Source organism: Rattus norvegicus, chromosome 16, assembly GCF_036323735.1.
Source record: "Rattus norvegicus strain BN/NHsdMcwi chromosome 16, GRCr8, whole genome shotgun sequence".
NCBI lineage: Eukaryota > Metazoa > Chordata > Mammalia > Rodentia > Muridae > Rattus > Rattus norvegicus.
The window spans coordinates 84,776,782-84,793,320 of record NC_086034.1 but is presented as its reverse complement, the minus strand read 5'-3'; the positions used below and the strand labels follow the sequence as shown (position 1 = coordinate 84,793,320).

The 16,539-nt window shown below is 50.3% G+C and overlaps 1 protein-coding gene across 1 annotated transcript in view; it reads left to right on the top strand.

Annotated features, from left to right (window-relative positions):
- Col4a2 (collagen type IV alpha 2 chain) overlaps positions 1-16,539 on the top strand; it is a 135,849-nt gene that overhangs the window by 92,200 nt on the left and 27,110 nt on the right. Inside the window, exons 12-22 of the mRNA NM_001427256.1 lie at positions 1,442-1,483; positions 2,913-3,005; positions 3,711-3,746; positions 4,205-4,255; positions 4,867-4,911; positions 9,115-9,168; positions 9,876-9,942; positions 10,475-10,585; positions 11,003-11,152; positions 15,197-15,289; positions 15,797-15,951. Of these exons, the coding sequence (NP_001414185.1) occupies positions 1,442-1,483; positions 2,913-3,005; positions 3,711-3,746; positions 4,205-4,255; positions 4,867-4,911; positions 9,115-9,168; positions 9,876-9,942; positions 10,475-10,585; positions 11,003-11,152; positions 15,197-15,289; positions 15,797-15,951 (897 nt within the window). The remainder of the gene's footprint in view (positions 1-1,441; positions 1,484-2,912; positions 3,006-3,710; positions 3,747-4,204; positions 4,256-4,866; positions 4,912-9,114; positions 9,169-9,875; positions 9,943-10,474; positions 10,586-11,002; positions 11,153-15,196; positions 15,290-15,796; positions 15,952-16,539) is intronic.

Below are 16,539 nucleotides of genomic sequence, written 5' to 3'. Positions count from 1 at the left end.
TGGATATAGTGAGACGCAATCAGAGCCTAAGGTTAACACTAGGGACATGACCAGTGCTTCTGAGTCAGGCTGGGGACCAGAGCCACACCACCTCCATGACAGGGTACTTATTACATTGGTGAAGCACCAACCATGGAGCTTGTTCGAGCCTTGAGAACAAAACCAGTGTGTCATAACCTGGGGAAGCGGAGCAGCAGTCCTGTCTCAGCAATGTGGATGAGGAAAATATCTGATCAGAGATCCTGGGGTCTAGCAGGAAGCTTGGAGGAACCATCCAGTGCTCCATATCCAGATGCAGGTCTTCATGTTCCCACGCCTGCTCCAGACGCAGTTCCATTTCTGTGACCCCTGGCGACCTTGGCTGCCACCCACCTCCGTACCCCTTAGGCTTCCATCCCTTCCAACAGAGTTTCCAGCTGGAGCCAGAACTTGAGGAGGCTCCTGGATACCCCCCCACTCTCCCCACACTCACCCCCATCAGACAGCCCTGAGCAGGATGGGAAGGGCCTACAGCCAAGGACAGCGGAAACCAGTGGAGCTGCAGGGCCAAGGAAACAGTGGCCCAGCCCAGGCTCTGGCCTCAGATCTCCTCTGGCTGCTGCAAATACAAACAGCCCCCTCACTCTGGACCAAGTCACTTCCGGGCAACTTTGACAAGCATCTATGAGCAGGAGTGCTGTAGGGACTCCCATGGTCCCCATGCTGTGCTTTGATTTCAGCTCCCAACCAGGTGGCGAAGGAAACCAGAATTTAATTAAAGGTTTTGGCTTTTATTTTTCAAAAGCTATCTAAGCACTGGAGGAGGCAGACAGTAGACTGCAGAGAGAGACTGGGGGAGTCCTGTGTGATGCCTGCTCCCTGTGGCAATAGAGACCCTGGGAAAGTGCATAGCGGCAAAAGGCAAAAGAGCACTGTGTGAGCATGTGGAGTGGCTCCTGGAATCTATGGTCTCAGACATCGGGGAGGGCTGACTCCAGCCCAGCTGCTCCCCGGAGGAACTGTTAGATAAACACTGGCTGAGACACAGGCCTGACTTTGCCTCAGAAAACAATCCAAACAACCACATAAATATGAAATGCAGTCAGCGTTAAGTCCCCTAAAATCATTTTTTTTAAAAATGTTTATATAAAGTTAGGATGGGTTTTTTTCTTTTTTATCAAAAATTATCTCCAGATACAGAATCTAGGCCATTATCTGGCCAGTTGAGATGCCCAGAATCTGAGGGGAGAGCTCCAGTCCTCCCTTGGATGGCCAAATGTGAATGTGTCAGCTGACAGGACCCCTCTCGGCTCACCACTCACCCCTCAGGTCTTCCATAGGCAGAGGACTAGGGGCACTTGGCTCCTGAAGTTCAGAGAGGATGTGACTTGGTCTCTTTCTTCTAAAAACTATTTTGGTTTCACTGTGGTTCTTGATTCTTACAAACCATCTCTGTCTCCAGGGCAACCGAGGACTGGGTTTTTACGGAGAGAAGGGTGAAAAGGTAAGGAGACCTGATGACAGGAACCAGTGACTATTACCACCCAAGGTGACCTGAGAACACAGTTTACATACAGACGCGGTTGACTATCAAATCGCTCACACTCCAGGGACAATGGTGGATTGGGGAAGACATGACTGCAAACGGTCTAGGCGGGCAGAGAGTCCAACAGGGACATGTGACTTCCACCCATCTTCAGAACTGGGGAGTGGAGGTGTCCCCTAAGAATGTCTTCTAATGTGAGGAACCCAGAGAAGACTAAAGGACTCAACTGAAGTCTAAGCTGGAACCAGCTCAGGGGACAGACCACATGGCTGTCCTGGCTGAATTCAATCATGGAAGATTAGGTGACTTCTGTTACCTCCTACTGCTACACTTCCAAGACCCCATAGCCTGGAAGAGAACACAGTGCCTACCCCTAACATCCAACCCTACACACACACACACACACACACACACACACACACACACACACACACACATACACACACACCCCTTGAGCCAGCCTGCTCAGTGAGCTGAGATCTGTCCCTCTGGTTCTACCATATGAGCTCTGACACTGTGGGTGCTCTGCATGTTCCCTGAATACTACAAATGGAGATCAGAATTCCTAAACCATTAAGGGGAGGGGGATGTCAAGTCCCCTGCAATGAAATATCCACAGTAATTAGGTCAAATAAAGGGAGGGTCGCCTGGGGAGAGGTCACCAGTGGGAGGGAATGGTCACATGGAAGACTGTGGAGATGGCCTTAAGGCAATCCACAAGAAGGCATTACTCAGTGAACACACCGAAGCCCTCATGGGTACTGGGGTCTCAGTCTTTGAACATGTTAGTGAACCCTCAGAACACACGGAGGCCCTCGGAAGCTGCTCTGACACTCCGTCCGCTGCCGTCCCTGCTACATGGTAGCTGAGCTCAAAGCAACAATGTAGACCTACTTGTAGAAACAGCAAAAGAAACATCGGCTGGAATCTGTGTTTATCAGTTTCTGAGAGAGAAAGGTCATAAGCAGGGCAGGAGGCTGGCCGTCGCTACTTACACGGAGCAGTGTCTACAGCTACAGACACAAACCCAGTGAGAGTCTCCTCAAGATATTTAGTCTAGCCTTTGCTCGTTAGTGTACACAGTGCTGTTTGCTTGTGGTGACCCCAGCAAAGCCCAAATCTATCAAATCTTCTGTAGCCTACAGAAGCAGGTGCAGTGTGGAATCATTGGTGGTCTCTGACCTTGCTGTACCAATTCTAAGCAATTGCTAATGGGAGGGTGGTTCACATCATTCTAGACCGCCTTTATTTTGATGTGGTTATTTTATTGTTGTGATACAAAGTAGCCATGCTTTAAAAAAAAAAGTGCATGTGGTAAGACTGGGTTGTCACTCAAGTTCTGTGCCCTCCTGATTCAAAACTGTCACTTTTGCTGAACAATCTGCAGGGTGACGTAGGACAGCCAGGACCCAATGGGATCCCATCTGACATCACACTCATTGGGCCCACGCCATCAACGTATCACCCGGATATGTACAAGGTAAAGAGAGGGTCGTTCCCAGTTAACCTAGGGAGACTACAAAGGTCATGTTCTTCACTTTTATGCAAGCAGTTGCATCCCAAGACAGGAAAGACCTCACTGCCGATTTGAGGGGGAGAGGAGGGAACTGATCAGATTTGCACCAGCTACTGGAGGGACTGGACAGTTCCCACCAGCCAGTAGGAGGCGCTTGTGAGCTGTCAAATCCTGAGTGCTGACAGCGAAGCTGGGCCAAGGGCCTACCAGTCCTACACTGAAGAAAGTCTATACTGTTTTCAAAGCTACTTTGGCTTGACATATCAGTATGTTCCAACTGCCTTTTCCTAAGAAGACCTTACTTGACTGAGTGTGGTCATCGTGGGTCCTCTGGGCTGTGTTCTCCTGCTCTTGGACAGACATGTGGTCACTAGCATGTTCAGAAGTGCCTGCACCCCATTGCTGGTGCAGATAACTAGCTGCTCAGAGGGAAGAGAGGCAGGCTCCCGGGCGCATCCCAAATCAAAATTCTAGAGAAATAATCCTTGTCTGCATTTGAGTCTCGAAGCTGCAGCGTTTAGGAGTTTGTTGATTACCAGGAATTCATCAAGACTGCTTGCTAGTTTATCAGACACATTTTAGCCTAGGATCCTAAGACAGGATTGATGCTTATGCACTACTGCCAATCTCAAAGGCGATAGCATTTCTCACTCTGTGTGTTCTTCACAGGGTGAAAAGGGAAGTCAAGGAGAGCCAGGGATACCCGTAAGTTCTGTGACGACTCCTTCCCTCCCTCCTGTGATGACTCCATCCTCAGGGCTCCTGCTGGAGTGATGGGGTGTGCTCTGGGCCTGACCTTTGCATTCTTAAACACTTCTCCATGTGAGGATGCATTGTGGATACTCAGTGCCTTTTATTTAATTATGGATACTTAGCATTATCTGAAGCTGTTATCGGGTAGTGGGAGGGTTGGGAGGGAGTCAGGAGGTTCCCTTGCTCTGGGCCCCTGAGGCCACCGCCATCTTGTTTGTCCGGTTTGACTCAGCTTCCTAGCTCTTCCTCACTGTGGTGGTGACTGTGGCATTCTGGGTAAAGGTGCTCAGCACACAGCCCTGTGCTCTCTCCGCCCCCATCCTGTCACTAAAGGGCCTAGGAAGGCTGCACACTGGCCGGTGGTGAGGTCAGCTCCAGGTACCTCTCACATTCTGGCTTCTCTTTCCTAGGGCATAACCTTAAAAGGCGAGGAAGGCATCATGGGATTCCCAGGAACACGGGTGAGCCTCACACTTTATAACCATGATTGTCTGGCTAGTTGGCATTCTGCTTTTTAAGCAGATTTTCTATTTTTTTTTTTAGATCAGTCTTTAGGTTTACAGAAAAAAACTGAGCAAAAAAGTAGACATTTCCCCATGGCCCTCTGACCCTACCCTGGGCACAGCCAGCCAGCTGGGCATCCACCACCAGGGACATCCCTCAGATGCATTCGCTGACAACCTATGAACCCATGTCCTCCCCCACCTGCATGCTTAAGTTTTTCAAACACTGTACCTGCCCAGGAGCTTCCTCCTGGTATGAGGCCCGACTGATCTCTGTAACAAACTGCAGAGAGTATCTAAGATACAGGTTCATTTCTGGACACCCAAAGAGTCCGACAGCAATGTTCCTCATTGGGAGGCTAATCTGTGAGAGTAAGGTGTCACCTTCAGAGCCATGAACGTCAAGAGCCACCTCAGCACTTGGGGTTGAATGTGGCCACCTGCCCCTGTTCTTCCAGACCTTAAAAGCACAAGGCTGCTCGATGGTTGTTGGTCCTGTCCTGCGGTCCTCTGGGGAGCTTGGTTTCCTGTCCTGAATCTTTATTGCTTGTGTTTTCTGTCCAACACAGGGTTTTCCTGGCCTTGATGGAGAAAAAGGAGTCTCAGGACAGAAAGTAAGTCTAATACACAAAAAGTAGACTGTTCCAGGCCTGAGACCTCATGTATATAACCAGTGGCATTTGTCTCCAAAGCTCACTAGGGATGTACCGTGCGTCCTCAAGCTCATAACCAATTGTTCCAACTCTCAGAGTCCTTAGCGGGGCATTAACCTCTGTCTCTGCTTCCCTCACCCATCAGAACCCACAGAACCCACCCCAGGTCTCTGCCACTAGGTCTCCATCCCTGGGCCTCACACCCCTCTCTGTCATGGTCACTAAAAAGTTGTCAGCGGGTGTCCGAGGTTCCCCCTCTATTTCCTAGAGATCTACACACACTTTGGTACTCGCTTATGTTTAGTGATGACCTGGTTGCTTTTCTCCTGTGGTCTGGCAAAGAAAAAGAAAATGTGTATGAAAAGAAAATTTTTTACAGGTCTAGACAAGATTTAGCAGCAACTAAGTACCAGCTGGAGCAGAGAGCACACACAGAAATGCCTTTATCTAATTAATCACTGATTAACTCACAGCGTTCCTTGTATCACAAATTCAGCCCACCTATTGCAGAGCCCAGCACCCTCCTCTCACCCACAGTGGACAGTCCTGGGGTCTGGCTTTAGACCTGTACCAGCCTCCAGGGCCATGTGACCTATCATGCTCATAACTTGAGCTTGACAACAAAGGAATTCTAAGCAGAAGCTGTTCCATGTTTTATCCAATGGGCTAGAGGTAGGGAGGGGGTCGTCACACCTCAAAGTATACATACCCAACGTGCCAGAAGCTGCAGGGTTGCAGTACACACATGCACCAAATTTACTCGCCCCAGGATACAGCCACGGCTCCAGTCAGCTTATAGTCAGCACCAGAGTGCACACACTGGGTACTCAGGGCTCCTGTGCCCATCATGCCGTCCTGTCAGGCACACAAAAAGCAGCCTCGCAACCCTAGCTCCCCCTGAGTCCTGCTTAGATCTCCACAGCAAGTAGCCACGTGACACAGAAGAGCCCAGAGACTGAACTAAGACAGAGGAGCTACGTGGCTGTCCTGGGATAGCAGGTAGTCTTGCCTCCCTGTGTCATGGCTGACCTCCATGGCTCCAGCTCGAGGCCAGGCTCTGGTACTGACCATGTACCGTGGAGACCGTTATTACTGCTCTCTCCTTCCTTCTCATTGTAGACTCTAAACTCAGGCTGGAGGCCACACACTGACTGGACCCAAGTTCTTGCTAAGAGTGTCCCCAAAAGTAACACAACTGAGGCAAGAGCTGTCCCCTGCTCCATAGACAAGACCAGAGTGACACTGGCTTAAGGGTGGCAATAAACAGATTCTGTGGAGGCAACTAAAGCAAGCACTGGGCCCAAAGCCCAGCCGAGTCAGAGTCAGTACACCCATGAGGTAGACAGGTGACATGTTGTCACCTACTCTTCACTGAACAGAGGAGCTGTCATATCTGGAAACATGGCTTAGCATAGCTGCCCCTAGACTAGAGTTCCATGGAGACTAGCCCTGACCCTTGTCCCCACCCTCTGCTGCCTAGGTACAGCATAATAGAGAATCCCATCCAGCGCTCTCTCCTCTCCTCTCCTCTCCTCTCCTCTCCTCTCCTCTCCTCTCCTCTCCTCTCCTCTCCTTCTTCTCCTTCTCCTTCTCCTTCTCCTCCTCCTCCTCCTCCTCCTCCTCCTCCTCCTCCTCCTCCTTCTTCTTCTTCTTCTCTCTCTCTCTTTCTCCCTCTCCCTCTCCCTCTCCCTCTCTCTGTAACTTGGGAAGAAGCATGTGTAAGAAACACACATCTGTGTTTAAGTGGGTCAAAGGAAGACATAGTTTACCCAACTGAAAAAATAAGGAAGCAGGCAGACATACACAAATGACTCATCCTCCTGCACGTTAGTGCAAACCACTTCGTCCAACTGGCCAGCTGCTGCCTCCCCACGAGCTTTCCAGATGTGGTGAAGATGTGGCCTCAGGGGCCAGAACTTAAAGGCAGCTCCAGAGAGCTGCCTGCATACATACAGAGACCCAGCAGCGTGCCAAACAGGGAGGAGGCAGAGAAGGCCGTGCATCCTGGGGAAGCCCCAGCCTCCCTACAAGAACAAAGGGCCTTCTCTGCATGCCTATGTGCATGTACACAGGGCAGGGGGTGGGGGGAGACACACATGCTGGCACACAGGCATGGACACCTAGAAAGGTGAACAACTCCAGGCAGGGAAAAGAAAGATGTCTTGTGCATTTTGGTTGTGTTATATTGTCTGAAAAATAAGCAATTACTTCCTCTCATTTTGGGAAACCTATGTTTAGAGACAGTCGAGTCTTCTCCCACCCTGGAGTTATTATAGAGTGTGCTCGTGGGGATCTGGTCTCCTGGGGACTGTGCACCGGCCACAGTCTTTGTGTAGTGTGAGTGTGGGGTACAGGAAAAAGCTATCCCGGTATTGACAGGGCCACTGGACTGCCCCAGAACTGTTATGACCCCTGGAATCACAGCTACCAAGTGTGATTTTTTTTCCAGCTATGGGGGAGTTAGGAGCAGGCAGTAAGGCTGTACCCACAGGCTAGGCGTGTGATGGCATCATCACTAAATCATGATGCTGCATCTTCCGGCCCCACAGCCCTCGTGGGTGGATCCTGGGAGGAGAAGCCTTACCCCGAAGGACCCTGAGTTGCATTACATTAACCCCAGTTCTGCATGCCTGGGTTCTTGCCTGAGGAAAGACCTAGACATCCAGAGATGGAAACACATCCAGACCAATAAGAGAATGCTTTCTGTTGAGCATTTGAGGAAACGGTCACTGGGAGCCTAGCTGTAGATGTGTCCTAACGGTGAGCTCCCGCCAGCTACTGAGGACCTCCGCTAATTAGTGTCCTTAGGACCTTAGGGGTCTCTCTTGAACAACATAAAAATCAGCTGTTCTTGAATGTTCAGCTCCACCTAGGGTGAGAGGACCAGAGTCAGCCCCTGCAAATGGGGGCTTGGGGGGAGGGGGGCAATCAGCCGATCTTTGCCCGTCAAACAGGCACATGGACTCCTGCAGATTTGTAAAATCCCCTCAGCAGGCCAATTTTTACTGAACCCTGCCCTGGTTTTGGGATCTTTGTGGTCTTTGCAAGAAGAACGAGCGTCTCAGAAGGCCTTACATACCTGTCCAGCTTCCTCATTGACTGGCATTTGAGAAAAGTGGAGACCAAATTAGTGTTAAAGATTATTTTGTTTGTTTTTTAATGAAAAGAGAGTGCTGGAGAGATGGCTCAGGGGTTAAGAGCACTCTGCTCTTCCAGAGGTCCTGAGCTCAATTCCCAGCAACCACATGGTGACTCACGACCATCTGTAATGGGATCTGAGGCCCTCTTCTGGTGTGTCTGAGGACGGCTACAGTGTACTCACATAAATTTAAAAAAAAAATAGTAAATTATTTAAATGGAAAGAGAGATTCCAAATCAACAGGCTCTGAGGATTCTGTTTGGTGGCAACTGGAAACTTTCAAAACCCATTATGGAGGAAGAGTTTAGCTAAGGGATCTGATGTGGCTGCCGCTGCAGGAGGAGACGGGTTCTGCCTGTACAGTCTGCTGCTCACTTGGATGCTGATGTGTGGAATGGAAGGAGCAGCCGTCCCTATTGCACAGTCCCACGGGGGCAGCGCAGACACATCCAGAGTTCCATAGCACCAAGTCCCCCAAATACTCTCAACGCCAACAACCAAGGGGAAAAAAATACTAAGAAAAACTACAAGGTTGGGGGCGGGGAGCACTGGAGAATGTCTTGGTGGTTAAGAGTACTTGGTGCTCTTGTAAAGACCTGGGTTCTGTTCCTGGCACCCAATTGGTCACTCACAACCATCTGTAATGCTAGCCCAGGATCTGACCCCCTCTTCTGACATCCACGGGCACCAGCCGCTCACATGGTACCCATACACGCATGCAGGAAAAATACTCACGCACATAAAATAAATCTTTTTTAATGTAAAGCACAAAAGAAGGAAGAGCTGTTTGACAGACACTGCAGGACAAGGCCGTCCACATTTGGACTCTGGCTCCTGCTTCAAGCAAAGCAGCCTTAAAGACATTTGTGCATCTGAAATGAGGGAGGTGAATGTGTGCTGGGTCGTTGGGGTCATTGAGGGGATTCTTGGTGGCTTCACTGGCTGTGCTGGTAGAAGTGGCATTCGGTTGGTTTCTGGAGTTTCCCCCTGAAGCTGGAAATAAGACGTTCATATCTGTCTTTCAGGGAAGCAGAGGCCTGGATGGTTTCCAAGGCCCCAGTGGACCCCGAGGACCCAAGGTGACTCATGTCTTTCTGATGGTGATGTCCCGCTCCTCACTTAAGCAGCACAGGCAGAGGCGATGAGCTCCGCCCCCTGGGGTGGGGGAGGGGGTGCTGTTGCGTTGCTCAGTCCCCTCAGCATGCACTGTGCAGCAGGAGGCTGGGTTTGTAGCAACACAGTGGGGAGGTACCTCCAGTTCCTGATGGAAGGAGGAACTTGTGTGGTTAACCCTGAGGGCCGAGAGGGAAGACAAGGTGAGGTGACCCAAGGTAGCTAGGAGAGGGCCCAGCCCTGTGGGTGGCCCTTCCTGCTAGAGGACACGTCTGTGGAGATCAGGGAAAGGCGTGGGTGTATCTAGAGAGTACATGAGGCTACTCTACAGCTTCCCCTCACCAGATGGCTCAGATGACAGTACTATGAAGGCCTGAGGCTCGGAACCCTTGCAGTCTCCCAGCCACTTCTGGCATCCACACCCCTGGCAAGGGCTTCACAGGGAGATCCTCACATGCTGTGGTGTTCCTTTTTATGTCTGTCTGGTGGCTGGGATGCAGGGACTCCCGATGGTCACATGGCAGAGCTGTTGCCATGGGGACAGTCCAGGTTGGAGAGTGAGAAAATCCGCCCCCATTATACCAACTCTACATTCTGTCCACTCCTGGACAATATACAAATTAAGAGAACTCCAGACAGCTGAACTCACAGTGCTTTCTCTGCCTCCACTCAGGGAGAACGGGGAGAACTAGGACCCCCAGGACCTCCAGCCTACTCACCCCATCCATCCCTGGCAAAAGGTTGGTACGAATGCTTCACATGGACCCTCTTTTGTCAGTACCAGAGTCATAAGCTTCCCAGGCAGGTTCTCCAAGTGAAACAAAATGATGTTCAGAGCACAACCTCAGAGACAGCCCAGCTTCCCTGGTGGTTTCAAAAGGGGTCACTAGAAACAGCCACTTTGGTTCTGGCTGACAGCACTCACTACCATCCAGGTGTGACCCTATCTGTGAGCAATGGAAATGTCTTCCTTTCTACACCCAGAATGCCACTGAGTCCTCTCAAATCACTGAAACCACTGCGTGTCTTTTTGTATCCTCTGCGTCTCTATGCTGTCTTGTGTTTATCAGAATCTTACCCTGCTGGGCTGTGAATTAGGGCCCCCTGTATTTTCATCATTTGAAAGCCCCCTGACCCTCTCTGTGTACAGTGTACTTGCTGGGAAGTTGGATGCCTGAAGTGGTCTGTAAATCGCAGCCTCGTTACTATGGTATGGGCCTGTTCCTAGACAACGATCTGATTCCAAACTGAAGGGACCTGTCTTGGTTGCAGGTGCCAGAGGTGACCCAGGATTCCAAGGTGCTCATGGGGAGCCAGGAAGCCGAGGCGAGCCAGGAGACCCTGGACCCGTGGGGCCCCCAGGCCTGTCCATTGGAGATGAAGGTAATGGAGTTTCATACCATCAGAACATACCTGGTCTCGGGGATACAGACGTGGACCAGTAGGCTTTGCTGGTCATATGACTTTCCTGTGGCTCCATCCGCCCTTCTCATGGAGTAGTCTCGCTATAAAGAGATGAAGGGCGCAGGCAACGGTGACTCCAGCAAGGTTAGATTAGGACTCCGATGGGTGGTTAGTGATATCTGGTCCCTGGATGAAAGAACCGGGATGGGGGAGGGGCAGGTGGGTGCTGTCCAAAGATGTCAACAAATGGTCACATCCCAGGCCATTGCCGAAGTTGCCAAAGTTGACTTCTGCTGTAAGCTAGACCCTGACGCTTGTTCCTGATGACGGCCTCTGTGACAGGAGAACCTTTACATATCGGGATACTCACCTGCTGCAAATGCTCTTGGGTTTCAGATTCAAAGAGAGGCCTTCCAGGGGAGATGGGACCCAAAGGCTTCTCGGGAGAGCCAGGACCCTCGGCATACTATCCCGGCCCACCAGGAGCTGATGGAAAACCAGGTCCCCAAGGACTCCCCGGGCCCGCAGGCCCACCTGGACCAGATGGTGAGTGGCTGGTGTTCACCTGGGACCTGACCAAGCTGGGTGTCAGCCAGGACTCTCTGTTAGACAGTTCTGAATTGATCCAGTCAGCTACTGAATGAGAATGTGGCGGGCATTCCCAGGGTCCACACAGGAACTGGGATAACACCTTTTGCCTCTCGGTCAGTAGAGAATTCGTGGTCCCACAGCTCCTACATGGTGAGTTAGTCCGTGTGATTCCCCATAGCAGCTAGGATGGTCCCTGAGTCAGTCAGCATTTTCAGGTCATGATGCTCCATGTTCACTGACGAGTAGTACACATGCTATAGCTTTGAACTAGCCATCCACAAAGCCTGTTCCTTTCACTGTAGCACTCAGTTGCACGTTAGATGTTGAAAAATTCCTCACGGGACCATTTCACCTCCTGGAGAGACTGGCTTCGGAGGGACTGGGAGAAAATGTGAGGTCATTTTCTCTTTCGGGGGTGACACTGATCCAAATGTAGGCACTTCTTTCCAAAGTGGTTTTCAACTCCCTGACATCACCTCCAGCAATCTCTTCTCAGGTCATCCCTTCAAGGGGCTGGGCATCTATTCACTTAATGGGTAGTGTTGGGTTTAGTTAAACTTCAAGTTCAGAAGCTGTTTTAATTGCTTTGAGGAAATCCTTCTCTACGCTATCTCCAGAAGGAAAATTGTTGGCAGCATTTCTTCCATAGAAAGAAATACTTCTCTAAAATGACACATAGAGGCCAGTCACTTTGTCTCTGTTCATATTCTACAGTAACATTTTAACTTAAGGAGTCCGTTTGCCCAGTTTCCTATCACTTGGAAGATAGCGCATTTGTCTGAAAAGCTGCAAGTGTTGATATTTTCTTGGATGATGCATTTGAGCAAAGCTATCTTTAATGTTTTCTATTATGCTAAAAGTAGCTTTTATGATCTGAGTCATATTTGTTAATATTGACAGGAAAATATTTATAGATGACATGTACCATACAATTTTCCATGAGCCTGCCCTTCCTGTGTGTGTCTCTAGGGTTCTCCTCACATGCATCAAAAACATAAACACATGCCATGAATCAGGACATCGTCTCTGTCACTCCATCCTGTCACAAGCATATGCCATCTTCGTGGGTGAATTTTACCGCTTCAATGGCATAAACTAACAGAAGCAAGCAGATCTAGACAGCAACCTGTTGTAGATTACAAGCAGATAAGGGGTATATACAGAAGAGGGACTAGTGTAAGAAAATGTATCAGCTAAAGATTTCAGGACATCCAGTTTAAGTCCTTACACTGTTTCCTCAGTGAGATACATTGTTACCAAATCATCTGCTCTTACAGCAAACTCCTGTGTGAAAAGTAGCCAATCACTAGCCTTTAGAAGCCTGACTAACAATTTAGAATCCACCTTGCAACTTAGTACTGGAAAGCAGGAGTCCCACAGAGCTTAGCCTTCCTCAGAACTGAAATTTTTGGACTCTTCCCTCAAAAACTGTATTGGCCCTATTTTGTGTGCTGCAGTTGCTGAAAGCCAGAATGCTTAGTCATTCACAGAATCAGAGCAAACCTTGATGCCAGCTGTCTTCAGATGTGAAAGGCTCTGCTGGTGCCATTTCTAACTCAGCAGACTGAATCAGCTATTGGCTTCTTGGTGGAAGACATGCTGAGATCTCCCACATCCCAAAGAACTTGTTTAAAACTATGAATGAATTAACTAGAGGAAAGCAACCCAGGGGAGAGACAGAGGTCACATCTACATGGCTCGACTGTGCCTTCATAAAGGCCTTACTAACTCCCAAGAAGACATCTCTCTTTGTCCTCAGTGGCAGTCCTGGTTTTAAATGTCCCTAAAGTCCAGATGATGAATCCCTCCATTTACGATCTGTTTTTCTCTCCATCTGACAAGAGGGCTGGACACTTTAGACTAGAGTCCAACACTGACCTAAGCATCTCCTGTAGGGGACCACGGGCACACAGGCAGTGCCTGTGTGGAAAGGCTCTCCTCGACTCCATAGTGCCTGTCCACTGTCCTCACTCTCTGGACACTTCGTAGGACTTCTCAGTGACCTCCCTGTTTTCTCCCCCACCTCCTTCCCTCACTTCCTCTCTCTCTCTCCCTCTCCCCCCCACCTCTTGTAGCTGATAGAGCTTCCGAAATTCTCTCTGGTCCCTTCTATTCCCACTGTGCCTACATAAACTCTAGATAAACGCTCCAATGGAACACAGCCCCATGAAAACATCACCATTTCTCCTCTGTGCGTTGAGCTACAGCCGCGAAACTTCTCACAGGAAACAGCCAGCACTGGGTCTGAGGAATAACTAACCTCAAAAAGCCCAGAGTGGAGCTGCAGATCTCTACCCTCTCAGTCTCCTCCTTGGCCCACATATTCCCTGGTACCTCTCACTGTTCCTCCATAGCTTCTAAACTTGAGCCAGGATCCATGAGTCTCTGGGCACCTCACTCTCCATGGTGAGTGGTGCAGCCTCTCCTTAAACCCTTTCAGGACTCCCTTTGCCCTTAGGAATGAAAGCCCAAGAGGGCCTTTTCCCCTTATCCATGCCAACAGTCCTCCATGTACCTGTTACATATCCTCTGGTCATGGCTTCATACTGTTAGAGGGCCATTTGGTCCCTCTCTTCCATTTGTGGATAGCCCTTCAGCTCCCTGCCTGGCCAGCTCCCTCTGTCAGCCACAGTTCATGCCACTTCCTCAGAAAGCCCTCCCTGAACACCACCCATTCTATGTCGGCTGCTCCCAGATGCCCTCTCACGGCACTAGTTAGAATCTGAAAATTCACATTTGTCCTCTGAGCATGTTAGCTGTGTCCCTTCATCCCTGCTGTCAGCTCGAGGCAAGCCAGCTTCCCCAGTGCCAACACGGCGCCTGGCTTGCTGCCTGGCAAAGCTCAGGCGCTGGCTCGTGGTGGATGAATGGATGGGTGAATGGGTGAGTGAGAGACTGTGTTAGATGTGCAGCCAGATCAGATTACACAGAACAATGCTCGCTGGCCTCTCCTACAAACCTCTGCTTCCCTAGGAGCTCTCAAACCATCCCACCACCTTCTCCCTAGAGCAAAGGCCTTTGAAGTCGCTGCCTTCTCACCCCTCTACTTCCTGTGTAGCCACGAGCATCTACCTTGTCTAGCTAAGGGTGTTCGCTGGAGCTGTGACCACTACTAGATTTAGCAGTAATGAGGTTTGGCGGCTCACAGCTGTAATCCTGACACCTGGGAGGCTGAGACGGGAGTCACCGTGAGTTCATGGCCAACCTGGGCTACAGAGTGAGACGGTGAGAAGCAGAGGAGTCCGGAGGTGCTCAACTACCAGTCCCAGCCATGGGCGCCTGGATAAGCAGCCTCAGGTCCGCCACCAGATGGCAGTCTTCCCAGAGGCCTCTCAGAATTGTGAGGAGTCTCATCTGGTCACCTGACACACATACATGCAATTATTGGGGCACTGAAGTGATTAATAACTCTGAGTCTTAGTGGAAAAGGGGGCCTAGAAGAGGAACGTTGGGCCCTTCAGTGAAGTCCTTCAGTGAGGTCAACCATGCCTAGCACCAATTAGAATTCCTGTTAGTTACCAGGACCCCATGTTTCTAGGTTTACATGCGTGTTCATGTGTGCAAAGTCAGGTGAAAGGTGAAGTGGGAAAGTCTGAGCAGAAGTATGTGTCCACTCCAAAAGAGGACAGAGGGGAGAGCTGAGTTTATCCTAATTCTTGTGAGCCCACACCCTGGAGGAAGTTCTTTGAGGGAGAACAAGGGATGTGTGGCCATCTTGAAATTACAGCCACATGGCTGGAAAGTCAAACTCTTCCTTTGGACTGAACGTTTCTCAAAAGGAAAGACACTGGTCTCGATACGTTGGTGGAAAAGCTAAATTTGCAGGCTGTGGTCTCTGTTCCGCTGGGAGGCTACGGCCACGTGGCTGTTTACACCTCTGTCTTTGGAGGTGCTGGTGTGGGTCTGGAGATGCAGGGACCTGGGGTAGCCTTGACTGAGAGGCTGTGCTGGACCCAATCTCTCTCTCACACAAATGCTTTTGTCTGTGTTTCCCCTTAGGCTTCCTGTTTGGCCTGAAAGGATCAGAAGGGAGAGTGGGTTACCCCGGGCCTTCAGGTTTCCCAGGAGGTCGAGGGCAGAAAGGATGGAAAGGTGAGGCCTGTGGGGTGGGAAGGTCAGGATGGACCCCAACCTAGTCCCCACGTCACCTCCTCTTGCAAGCTTACCCCGCCCCAACCCTTCATTCGTTTTCGAAGGTAAAGGAAGTGCTCCAAGATCTGAAACTTTCTGAGAATCATTGTGCCAATTCAGCACAGCAGGTGGGAAATCCACCTGGCATCACTTGCTGCACCGCAGCCAAAGCGGCCACATCAAAACTCTTGGATAAAGTTAACTTCAGGCTGTGTACAGGTCACATGAAATGCCTTTTGTCCGGATGAGGTCTCCCCATGACCACATATACGCCGACGATATATGCACCTCACCACGTATATGCAGAGTAAAAGGCATTCTGGAGCCAGGCGTGGCAGCGCATGCCTTTAATCCCAGCCCTCAGTGTCTAGGCTGCGCTACCTTCTCCCACCAGCCCCCCTCACCGACCCTCTCCCCTGCTATTCCAAGCCCAGCTTAACATACGCATCCCTGTCCTAATTACTACAGGTGAAGCTGGAGATTGCCAGTGCGGCCAGGTCATCCCGGGTCTCCCGGGACTGCCGGGACCCAAAGGTTTTCCTGGCGTCAATGGGGAGTTTGGAAAGAAAGGTGACCAAGGAGACCCAGGCCTGCACGGGATCCCTGGGTTCCCGGGATTCAAGGTGAGAGAAGAGCGCCCCCTGCTGGCCAACGTTACCTTGTTTCTGGCAGGTGCGGGAAGCAGGCCAAACTTCATGCGCACACCGGCGTGTGGGCTTTCTCTCTTTCTTTTTTTTTTTTTTTTTAAAGATGTGCTTTTGAAAACTTTAACATGCCCGACTGAAATGGCCCAAGCCACTATGGAAGGCAGGCCTTCATTCTCTGAAAGGTAGACATGAAGTTATTACAGGACCCAGCAGTTCCACTTCAGGCTGCAGAAAGAAACTGCAGCCCAGCCCTGTGTGTGGAGTGGCATTATACATGAGTCATTTTTTTAAGTAACGGTAACCCAAATTTCCACTGTCTGATAGGTAGGAGAGAAAACATTGCATGCCCACCCTAAGGAATGCCATCCTGCATGGGCGGACCAATGGCCACACTGCTGTGTAGATACATATACACATGCACATATACACAGCCCCACCCTGTCTCCCAGCTAGCCTTTAATCCCTGGAGATGCTCCCATTTCCGCCTCATTCTGGGATGACAGGTGTGTGGCACCACAGCTGGCTGTTCTACCATGTATCTTTGTAGCAATAGAGAAAGAAAGT